At 32.8% G+C, this 12,687-nt stretch overlaps 1 protein-coding gene across 2 annotated transcripts in view; it reads right to left on the reverse strand.

The window, feature by feature from the left end:
* ATAD2 (ATPase family AAA domain containing 2) overlaps window positions 1-12,687 on the reverse strand; it is a 54,729-nt gene that overhangs the window by 35,052 nt on the left and 6,990 nt on the right. For both annotated transcript variants that reach the window (XM_036232994.1, XM_016131188.2), the window contains exons 2-8: window positions 10,521-10,669; window positions 6,586-6,635; window positions 4,743-4,908; window positions 4,316-4,418; window positions 3,979-4,066; window positions 2,993-3,175; window positions 2,299-2,416 (exon numbers count right to left, since the gene is read on the reverse strand). In XM_036232994.1, coding sequence (XP_036088887.1) covers window positions 2,299-2,416; window positions 2,993-3,175; window positions 3,979-4,066; window positions 4,316-4,418; window positions 4,743-4,908; window positions 6,586-6,635; window positions 10,521-10,564 — 752 coding nt within the window. In that variant the 5' untranslated portion in view covers window positions 10,565-10,669. The remainder of the gene's footprint in view (window positions 1-2,298; window positions 2,417-2,992; window positions 3,176-3,978; window positions 4,067-4,315; window positions 4,419-4,742; window positions 4,909-6,585; window positions 6,636-10,520; window positions 10,670-12,687) is intronic.

Raw genomic sequence — 12,687 nt, forward strand, 5'->3', positions numbered from 1 at the left:
CCAGCAATTCCGCTTCTAGGTATATACTCTAGAGAAATGAAAACATGTCTGTACAAAAAGCTGTACACAAATACTGATAGTAGCATTATTCATAATAGCCCAAAATTGGAAACAAATCATTATCCATCAACTGAGAGATGGCTAAATAAAATATGGTATATTTATACAATGAAATCTTATTTGGCAATAAAAAGGAATGAGGTACTGATACAAGCTACAGTGCGGATGAACTTTGAAAATGTTATACCAAGATTCCACTTATGTAAAATATCCAGAATAGGCAAAACTACAAAGACAGAAAGTAGGTCAGTGGTGGCTCATGGCTGGGGGCACAGGAGGTACTGGGGAGTGATAACTAAAGAGTACCGGGTTTCTTCACGAGGCAAGAAAAATGCTCTAAGATTGATTGTGGTAACAGTTGCATAACTCTGTGAATATACTAAAAGCCAATGAATTAGACATTTTAATTGCGTAAACTAAAATTGTATGTGCATTATATCCCAATAAAGCTATTATAAAAAAGAAAGTTTGAAGGGAGTTACCAACACCAAAAAGGTGATTAAGTCAAATAATGTGACTCCAGAGTATGACTTAAATCTCTTAGTTCATACTTTAATTTAAATGTGTCAAGATCCTCTGCTAGTCTATGAGATCCAAGGGCAGGACACCTGGGTCATCATTTGTATCTCCACAGTGGTTGGCACATGGTGGTACTCAAACATTTGTTAAATTCCAGGGGGAAAAAAACCTGCACCCAAGGAGCTATGCAACAACGTGAGACATTTTACGTTGAGAGTAGACTCTGTGAACCAAATATGGGAACTCTAACACCAAGAGGGAAAAAAAAAAAAAAAAAAAAAAAAATTCCTAGTTGCTACAAGATAGATTGTAGGTGATGACTGAAGAACTTATCAGTCAACAATATATTACTTCCAGAAACATAACTTTAGTAAAATTGGGAGAAGAAATTAAATCTGAAAGTAATTGCTAGCCTCTCACTTCTGCTGGATCAAATAGAGGTTTGTTCCTTAAGTCAGGAGACTAAGACAGCCACCCTGGGCCCTATGCTTGTTGGGGATTACAGGAAGCACCATACTTTACACTATCCTATGCTGGAGATCATTAAATTTCACTAGCAAAATATTGGTCTTTAACAATATTCTAAGAGGCCTATGAAAAATAACAGTATGGCCTCCTTTCAAGTGCAATTTATCTTGGAGAGCCATGATCGGTTGAGTTTGCCTTCCTGATCCTCCGTCCTTCTGAGCTCTAGGTGTAAGAAACAGGATGATGAAACAAGAAATCTAGAATGTACACTTGCAATTTTGAAATTCTAAAAATGAAATTATAAGACCCAGGGTACAAGTAGTATTTCATATTTTTCCTAAAAGAAAGAAATTTGTCAGCACCTACAAAAGTGTTGCTTCCTATGACCAAAACATTATCAGATAGTCTGCTTCTAGGAGGAGACTTATAAAAACTGTTTAAATAGCTGAAGCCTCATAGGACTTCAGTCTTACTTCTGATCAAATTAATAGCAGGAAAAAAAGTACCATTTCCCACCCATTTTTTTTTTTTTTTTTTTGCCTTACAAGTTCTCTCATTCACAAACTACTATAATGTTACTATTGTCCAGAAAGTTCCAATGCATCAGAAAACCTTTCATTATTGGGCAGAATGAGGAAATAACAAGAATTACCTCTTTGGATTTAAACATAACAGACAAGCAATAAGTGTTGAAATGTAGAAAGAAAAGAAACCCACAAATAATCTGAACAAAGAAAATTAATTTTCGTACTATGTAAGAGAAACAAATTTAAAAAATCAAGTCAGAGAAGGATGGTCATATCAGAGTCATGAGAAGTCTAGAAGCTATGCAACTCAGAAGGTTTTGTCATGACAGGAAAATACATGTGATAGTAGTTGAAGAAAAGACTAAACCTATACCCTAAATTCATGTAAAGATTAAATGAAACAGTCTACATAAAATGCTTAACACCTAGTCAGGAATAAGTAAGCACAAACACAAACGTAGCTCGCAATTATCGAAGTGTGGAACAACGGAGTAAACTACCTTACCATGGTAGTTAATAACAATTCCTATTAGTGAAATGGAAGCAAAAGCAAAAACTAGTCAGTGGTAGTGGGGGGTTAGAGAACTAAAGGCATAGAGTCGACTCTTCCAAATATATGACTCTAGAATTCAATCATGATGTACCCAATCCTAAGACTCTAGAATCCTACCTTAACACAGCCACAATTATGTTGTCATAATCAATAACTATTTCAGAGCCAAACCTGTTCATTCGTTTACAATAAGGACTTCGTGGTCCCCCAGAAGATAATCGGTATCTTGGTCTTGCAGGAGAAGCTGGGCCACTATAAAATATGTTTGGCTTTCTCTGATGACGAGGTTCTGAAAAAAAAAAAAAAGAAAGACATGTGTATGACATATAAACGTGCACAAATTTTGCTCTTCATATAAATACTTACAAAGGTGCTGTCTCTCGTAAAAATACTAGTACATGTCTACTATAGAGCATTTTACAGTTCACATTTTAAATCACTTATCTCTGCACAGTTGCTGTTGAAAATATGTATAGCAGACACTAAACAACCAAAACATACACTGGCCATAATAGTCATTATGATTATACTGATGCCTAACAGCTGATTATCAACCTTGCATGTAGATGCTCATAAGTTTTGAGACACATCTTTAACAAACATCAAAAGCAGTCCCATTTATATAAACTGACAAAATAAATTAAGTAGAAAGCTGTGAAATCTAAAATAATTGAAGACAGACATGAAATTTCAAGATAGCCTCATTTGCTTTGGTAAATGCTAAAATTTAACTCTTTGGAAGAACTGACTTCTTGCACATTTAGGATAGGTTAAGACAACAGTCATGAGTATTACACAAAATAAAGACATGAAAAATATGATTACATCATCTCCGGGGGGGGCGGGGCGGGGGGAAAGCCCTTACTTTCCAGTGGAGCCTGGTAGTAAACTGTGGCTTTTCTCTGTCTAAGATAATATCGTTTCTGGTTATCTTCTCCATCTTCTTCATCTTCATCATCATCATCTTCTTCATCATCGTCATCATCATCTTCATCTTCACCATCATCTTCATCTTCATCTTCTTGGTCTTCGCCCTCTTCAGATGATTCTACAATTAAGAAATATTTACTTGCAGGATACTTACCAAAATGTTAATGAATTTTAACAATTGAGAGAGAAGAAAACAGACTTTCCTTTCAAAATTTACTTCTAGATTGTTCACAGAAAGGATCTGTAATTCTTTTGCAAAATTAAACAAAGTTTCTTAAAAATGAGGAAATTATAGAATTCAAAACTAGAGAAAGGGAAAAAAAGGAAGCAGAGAAAGAAGTTTAAAGGCTACTTAGTGTCAGTAAGTACCAAATAATTTATGGCATTACAGCTAACTTCATTAATATAGGTGATGACAATATTCACTTAGCTTTTGCCTTTTAAAGTTAAGTTTGACATTACAACCAGCTCTTCTGGCTGTCATTGAGTTATATGAACACATAACTCAAACAATCTACTTAAGATAATGGAAAACACCAAACATTGAAAATGCATTACAGAAAACTGGTTTCACTCAAGAAAAATCCTAATAAATTATAGTAGTAAGTCCTAAACAGAGTAGCAAAACTTAACTTTAATCACCTTTTAAAATTAAAATAGGCAGAGATACATGTTGTCTGTAGATGTATCACACAAGCAAACCAGTTATATTTGCTTTAAAATTAATTTCAAGTACTTTCCCAAACAAAACATGTTACTTTTTTAAGCTATTCCCTGCCCTCATTTTTCTTTTAAAACATGCACAATCTTCTGATCTCTCACAAACTATTGTGTCACACAGCTTGAGTAAAAAGGCTATATCCTACTAAATTAAAGTACTGAAATTCAAACCTAGAAGACAGAACAAGAGAAAAGACTAACCCACACTGCCTTCTTGATTGTCAGTTGTTTCTTCATCAGTTCTTGGAATATCTTTTTGTTTTCCTCTTGTGTACATGTTAAGATTCCCCTAAAAAAGTGTTTAAATAAAAGCCATTAATATTTAGTATATTTATTTAAAAAATTCAGTAGGACCTTTCAATCTTGCTCAAAATAAAGATATTTACAGCTTATAAACTCTTACAATTCTAGTAATAATTAGTGACTGATCAAAAAGCTGAGTAAAAATCACCGATTTAACCAAAATGGATCCATACTAGAGAAAAAAGGTTAAACCGAAGATTATTAAATCATCCCCTTGATAGAAAAATATATTTACTTCTTCTGTTTCATTAAACACTCCCAAGTCTTCCAGCTCTCTCATTCGCCGTCTACGCATCTTCTTCATGTCGTCCATTTTTTGAAGTACAGCTTCAGCAGTGCTTAAAAAAAAATTGATATAAAAATAAACTAAAACTAAAATAGTACATTTTAAAAACTGAATTTTCTTTCCATTTTATTCTTCGAGTGCTAGGATTTTAAATATCTCTATTTCTTGATTTAATTTTTAAAAAGTATTTTTAAATTTTCTTCAAGGAATTTAAGTATCTATATAGAATTATTACAAAGTCCTCTAATAATCATTCTCCTTTATGCTTTACACAAACTGAATGTATTAAATATTCGCCTAGTTGAAATTTATGATCCATCTCCAACAAGAAGTTTTTGCCAGTTAAATCATCTTAATCTAAATAAAATTTACTTACTTTGTTATAAGTTTGTCAAATAACACAGACTGGTTCACACTACTGTAACGACTCCTAATTCTACAACTGCGGCGAACTTCAACATCACCATTCTCTTCATGCAAGCGTTCTGTAGTTTGAACAATGTTTCTAGTCCTCAGTGACCGAGTAACTGGAATCACTTTGTCTTCATAAATGTGTACATAAAAATAAATGGGAAGATTTGAAATAACAGCATTTATAGAACAATTTTAAAATGAACAATAGCTGTATTTCCACATGATAAAATGATACTATCTTGAACATAAACTTTCTTAAAAATATTAGAAAATAAAGTTACAACATACAACACATATGATCCAGCCATCCCATTCTCAAGAGAAAAGATGTAATACCGAGACTTGTACACAAACATTCAAAGCAGTTTTATGATAGCCCCAACTTGGAAACAACCCAAACATCCATCAAAAAGATGAATAAACAGTCTATAACCATGCCACCCTGAACAAGCCCAATCCTGTCTGATCTCAGAAGCTAAGCAGGGTCAGGTCTGGAGTACTTGGATGGGAGACCACCTAGGAAGACCAGGTGCTGCAGGCATAAAAAATAAAAAATAAGGGCTTGTAAACTGACAAGGTCCTTGCAATCTGTGAGGTTAACCAAGGGTTGCCTCGCCTAAAAAAAATAGATGAATAAACAAACTGTGAGAAACAACCTAAGTGTCTATCAGTGGATGAATGGATAAAGATGTGGAACACAATAAGTCCTCATTTAATGCTGTCTATAGGTTCTGTGACTTTAAGTGAAATGACAATAATGACATATAAGAAACCAATTTTACCACAGACTGATATAATCAAGAGTTAAGTTTCTACAGCATCTCATCAATGTTATAAGGAAATGTTGAACAAAAGGATGTTATTTGAGTATCTGCTATATACACTCAATGAAATATTATAAGGACATCCTGTTGTTCGCAGTAGCATGGATGAACCTTGAGGGCATTATGCTAAGTGAAATAAGTCAGACAAAGAGAAATATTATATGATATCATTTACATGTGAAATCTAAAAAGTTGAACTCAGAAACAAACTAGAATGGTAGTTGCCAGGGACTGAGAGGTGAGGGATAAGGAAAGATGTTGGTCAAAGAGTACACATGTCCAGCTATGAGAAAATTCTGGGAATCTACAGTATAGCCATTATTGTTAACAATACCATATTATATACTTGCAAGTTGCTGAGATCTTAAAATGTTTTCACCACAAAAAAGAAATTGTAATTATGTGACATGAGGCAGATGTTAAGGCTATGTTAGTAATTATTTTGCAATACATGTGCATGGAATCAACATTTCTTGTACATCTTAAACTTACACAATGTTATATGTCAATTATATCATAATAAACTGGTGGGGAGGTGGTGGTAGCCAACAAATTGTATTATATCCATATAATTGACTACTACTCAGCAACAAAAGGCAACAACATAGATTATATTCGAACTAACTGTACTACATAAAAGCCAGGCAAAAAAGAATGCATTACTTTATAATTTCACTTATATAAAACTCTAGAAAATGCAAACTAATCGATAGTGACAGAAAACAAATTGGTGGTTGCTCAAGGATTTTGAGGGGTAGAGGACATGAAGGAGTGCTGAGGGAGTCAGAAGAAATAATTAAGGGGCCTGAGGAAATTTTTGGGGGGAGTGATTATGGTAAGGATTTTACAGCATATTCTTATGTCAAAAACCAAACAAATCATACACTTTAAATGTGGGTAGTTTATTGTATATACCTCGATATACCTATAAACAAAATACTACGTTTTTAAAAAATTTGAAATGCCTTTTACGATACTTACCTTCTTTGCACTCTTCTTTTTTTTTATCGGCCTGCTGTCTGGCTAACTGCCTATATGAAAAAAACATATTAAATAATTAAAAGTAATTGTCAATTTTTATATCCTATGTTTCATAATGCTATAAACTAGTACAAAAAATTAAATCGGCTTAGAGAGTAAATCTTAAGATATACAAAAATTTAAAAAACACTGAAAACTGTTGCGAAATTCAATGATATATGTATTTACTCTTAGCTAAACAAAATTAATCAAATCATCTTACTTAAAACAAGAAATGGAATCCTTAGTCTAGACAGTCAGCAAAAACAAGACAATGTGTCTTGTACCACTGAGGTATAGTGGTCTAACATCCTTGAGGAATTTATAACTATAAACAGAACTAATGTTCCTTAGTGACATAATTTCCTTCTAAGAACATTTACTGGCTATAGTCTTTACATGACATTGCGCTATCATTCACATGTAGAAACAGTCCCATTTGTGAATCAGATGTCCTATTCATGAACAGGCAGACAGTATCTACTGAATTGGAAAGAACAATCCAAGACTTTAAAAAACGTTTCCTTAACCTCTAACCTCATCTTTCTTTCCAAAATCCACTGAGCAAACAAAACAGTATGTCTCATTTATTTTTATGTACCCAATTTTCCATACTCGGATAGGTAATATCTATTAACTTACATAAAAAGCTATTTGCAAGTGGGCTGTTGTACATGTGAAATTTTGAATGTGACACTTGAAAATATATTAAGCCATCTTATCCAGAAGAGTTAATTCATGTATTTTCATAACAATGGAAGTCATCATAATTCCTTACCCTTTCTGGAACACAAGTAAGAACCAAAAACAAAATAAAAACCTCTGAGCAATCCATCCACAGGTCAAGACCTAGTTTGTTCATAGGCTCATTCTCATAGAGGAACCTTCCCCTCCATATCATGTAGGCCTACACTTTTATAAACCAGGCCCCTATTAGATGCTAGGAATGCAATAATTAATGGGGCATTTTTCTTTTCTTTTTGCCTATATGGGAAGGGGAGCACTTGTTTGCTTCCAGAGATTGGTAAACTGTTTCTTAAACAGTAAATAGTTTAGACTTGTGTGCTATACAGTCTCTGTCACAACTACTCACAAGACAACTCTCACACTGAGGCAGGAAAGTGGCCACAGATAAAATGAATGGGCATGGTTATATTCCAATGAAACTATTTACAAAACAGGTGCCTGGACTTTGTCAACCCCTGAGAACCTGATGAAAGCTATGGATCTTTTTTCCCTAGAAAACCGCGTACACTCATACAAGTTTAAGCATTACATTGGAGGTTTCATGTGCCCTGAAAACCATAATTACTGGACCCTACTTAAGAACTCTAAGACGAAAGAAATACAGATCCTGTCCTCAAGGCACAGTTACTCAAATCTTCTGTATTATTCTAACAGTTTCAGTCCCCTGGTCTTTGAACCTCAAATAGATTTAAAACTAAGTGAGGAAAAATGTAGAAAGAGATTACTACGATCAGGCAAAGTGGCACAGCAAAAGGGTTACGCTGATAAGAAACAGGAATAACTATATAAAGCATAATTCAAAAATACTGGCAGGCCATTTTATATCATTCTTATATAAACAAATCCTGATGTTATCATTATGTAAAATAATAGTCCATGGAAACAATTCAAATACCCATCAACTAATGAGTAAGATTCCATAATATGAATATATCACATTCATATTATGGAATCTTACTTGGCAATTAAAAAAATTAAGTGCTGACAGATACTACAACATAGATAAACCTTCAAAACCATATATAAGTGAAAGTCAGACACAAAAGAGCATATGTCATATGATTTCATTTATATAAAATGTCCAGAATAGGCAAGGCCTTAGAAACAGAAAATAGATTAGTGGTTTCCAAGGGGCTGGGTTGGGGGATAATGGGCACAGGTTTATTTCTAGGGTGATGAAAACATTCTGAAATTAGATAGTGGTGATGGCTGCACAATGCTGTAAGTATTCTCAAACACTGAACTACACACTTTAAAATCATGAATTTTATGGTATGTGAATTATATTTCAATAAAGTTGCTATTGAAAAATAATTAAAAAGATAGAAATTTATTATCTTTTAGAAGAAATCTAGTTTAAAAAACTAGTCACTTTACATCCAATTTAAAAAGCACTTATTTTAACACATTCCTTTAATATCTGTTGAGTATAAAGCCCAGCACAATGTCTCACAAATTCGAATAATGTACAGATCTTTTTAAAAGTAAAAACTTTTGAGGATTTCCAACACTGAATTGTTTTGACTATGTACAAGCTGAACTAGATATAATTTCTTTTGTTTTATATAAACGAAATGATAAAATCAACCACCAATTGAAATATTAACCTAACGAGGGTTTGTTGAAACAAAATAGCCATTTGCTGTCTGAATGTGGTACCAACTGCTATCAATTTCTCAAGTTTGCTTTGTTATCTATGTTTCTTGCATATAAGGATGGCTCATTTCATCCACTACTCTTTATTCGAAGTATTCCAAACCCTTACTTGAACAGCACATCATGATATCATATCAAGTGGCTTTATCTTGGAAGCAGCTGCATTGTTTATATATTAAGGTCAGACTCAATTCTTATCTTATGAACCTGAGATAACTAAAGCAATTACTAGGTTACAATTTATGTGTAAACACCAAAGCAGGGCATGAAATTTTATGGCTATTCTCTATAAAGTAGCAATTTTGATGATCTAGAATGTTTATTTTTTTCTTCAAATCATGAAGTAAATTTTAAAATTCTCATAGAGAATTAATGGAACATTTTTCCTTCCTCAGGAAGACTTCAAGTTTCAGAAATACTACTGGGATAGCTCAAATTGTATTTCATAGATTCTAAAAGTTGTACATTTCCCATTTTAACATCTCTGAAATTGGAATGTGTCTTAGTATTGATGACGTGTCATGATTCAACCTTCAGTGTTTTTTTTCTTAGTCTTATAAAATAATGTGTTTCACCTCCTGAAATGTGTGTTATCTTGGACTCCCTGAAATACAGGAGTAAATACTTCATAAATAATAGATGAAGCAAGATGCAAATTAAAAAATATATAAAAGATTAACTGAAAAAAATAATAGTAACAAAAAACAAAAGGGTACAACCTCACTTCTCTAGAAAAACCACAACACAAAATAAGAAGCAAAATTCTATTTAAGAGTGGGAGAGTTCTAGTCTCCTAAATTATTATGAGTAATTTCTTTATAAGAATTAATGTAAAAACAATTATTTCGTCAAATTTTAAATTGACATTTCTCCTCACTTATGCTGGGCCCACCAAAGTGGGGGCGGGGGGAATGAAGATTTTGAGCTAATTAAAGTTAGATTTAAATCTGCCCTAAACCAAACTCAAGTTCCATGAACTGCTTAATTCACTGAAAGTAATTCCTTGAGTATTAAAATGGGATTCCTGTCTCCCACCTCAGGGCTCTTGAGAAATGAAAATTAAGTATGTAAAGAGTATCTAGTAAGACAAGTAAAGAAAATCATGTTCCGCTTCTATGTGAAGACTGCCTTAGAAACACAACACGGAAATTCATAAATGACTGAGAACTGATGAAAAACTTGATAGCAAACAATCAAAAATATAGCTACTATTTTGAATAATGGCTTTGTATAGACTATGAAGAACCACAAATCATAAACAAATCAACCTTGTCATTTACACTCACACATATCACAAATATCATCTTTGAACATGCAAATAAAAAACCTGTGTACACATTAAATTTTTAATTCAATAATATTCATTTGTGGCAATTTCGTTTCAAATAAATTACATTTTATAATCTTGGCATCTTGATGACCAGTGAAGAATACACTTAGAAATTAATTACTTTAAAACTATTTTGAATTAGCATTTGACCATCTTCTATTACCTTGTAAAATGCCTGCCATTAGTATGTTTCTCTGTTATTTCCATATTCTTATCAAAACTAGAATCTGAAGAATTCTGTGCATTTTTTCTCAAACTCCTTAAGGCACGTTTCCGGTGGTAAGTTTCAACTTCCTTAACTGAAGACCCATCCTTTAAGAAAAATTAAGAAAGTCATTCAAGTTTTTTTTGTCAAAATCCTCAAGTTAAATTTCTAAGAGTTTTCTCTGATTACAAGTTTATAACAACTTCTTTTGGCGCAGAATCCTCTTGGATCTCCCCAAGAAACTATAACACTTAATATCTAGAAAAAAATAACCATTTTAATAAATATCAGCAAGGTCTATGAAACAGCTAATGTAAGACTTATTGAGATTTACAGTTCTATTTCATAACAAGTAGTCCAGAGACTGAAGTTTTCCACAATGGAAAAGAAGCTGGAATAGTTTCTAATAGTAAGTACTCCATTATTTTAAGACTACAGAAATTAGAAAGATATACACCACTGTCTGCCATGCAATCACTGGCAGTAATCTTAAAATAAGTGGACCATCGGAACTATAATTTTGGCTTGGATAACAAAAAGAAGTTATTATCTATTTCACACAGATAATGCAACAATTGAATTCAGAGTCTTTTAGCTATGTTAATCTATTGTAAAAACCATAGAGCTGTCTGTATGTAACGTCATTTCTGCACAATGGATTAGAGGCCCTCTAAGTTAGTGGGCTGCTTTATGAGCTACAGAGCTGCAGTCATAAACTATTCAAAAGTTCATACACACCTCTCTGGAATTATATAAAGCTTACCTTTACATTAGAAGGCAAAAGTATTTAACGCTATGATTCTATGCCCTACTGCTATGAAAATTGATGATTTTAGAAAAATAGGCATTAAAAAAAAAAAAAAAAGAAAGAAACATTAATGTCTCTCCCCCACTCCCAAGGCAGACTTTACCTGTTATCTCACTGTGTTTTATCAGGCAGAATATTTGATTGGTTCACAAGTAGAACAAGGTATGTATACCACAAGGATTTGTGTAAGAATTGAACAAGTACTTCATAAAATATTAAGTGATATGATTTGTTACTATTTTTATCAGTATGCTTATATTCAAGGATGTTTGAAAAAAATACCTACTTTTAGGTAGGTATATTAATTTTAAAACAAACACCCACATCTTAGATGGGAATATTGTAACAACACTTTCCAAGGAAAAGATTAAGGGAATCTATATTTCCAGATTCTTAATCTCCACATGTACTTTTTCTTAAAACTGATCTGAGAAGGCGCCTTAACTAACACAGGGCATCTTCTTTCATTTACCTTTCTGTCATTTAACAAAAGAAAGTCCTCTCTCTTTCCCATTTTGAATCTTACTATAGTGGACTGCCTCAAGGCATTAAAAACCTTACCAAAGACAGACACTAGTGTAGGTGTTAAGAAATTGAATGACTAAACTACTCTACAAATCCTTACCTTTGTTAAGTGGTTTCCAATTCTTTGCTTCCAAACAAAACTGAAAAGAGACCTAATTGAGCTAAGAAACCCCTAAAAATAAATGTTGGCAAATGATTTTTGGCATAAAAGCCAGAAAAACTGAGTGGTATCGCTAAAGAAAACTCTTCATTACTACCTACTAATTGAGATGAACAATGTTTCTCAATGCTTAAAATTGTAAAAACAATGGAAGTGATAATAAACACTGTCTCCGGCAATAAGATTCATCCGCAATAAGATTCATCCACAGATACATGAACTAATTGGGTGAGAAGGGAGACTTCGCACATGAAATCCTAATGAAATATTACTTTATATCATAGAGCCTTGTGATCACAGAAAAGTAGGAAAAAATTTCAAATTTTATTTTACAAGCATGAAAGGATAATAAGTAACATTAAAGCATAAAACTATATGAAGATAAAATGTTGTGAGTTAAATGGACTGGAAACACAAATTAAAGAAGGGAAAAAAGAATTAAGGTAAAATTTCTGACTGCTAGAAGAGCTTGCTCATGTACTATTTTTTTAATGTTTCAAGACATATATCAAATAACTATGGTTTTTGGATTCCAGTGGCTACTTGTGTAAGTCTTATGTAACAGTTTTATTTTTTTTTAAGTCAACATTAAAAGATGACAGAAATGCTCTCCTTTGTAACTATTTAAACCA

The sequence above is a fragment of the Rousettus aegyptiacus genome, unplaced genomic scaffold (assembly GCF_014176215.1).
Source record: "Rousettus aegyptiacus isolate mRouAeg1 unplaced genomic scaffold, mRouAeg1.p scaffold_m13_p_15, whole genome shotgun sequence".
NCBI classification, from domain to species: domain Eukaryota; kingdom Metazoa; phylum Chordata; class Mammalia; order Chiroptera; family Pteropodidae; genus Rousettus; species Rousettus aegyptiacus.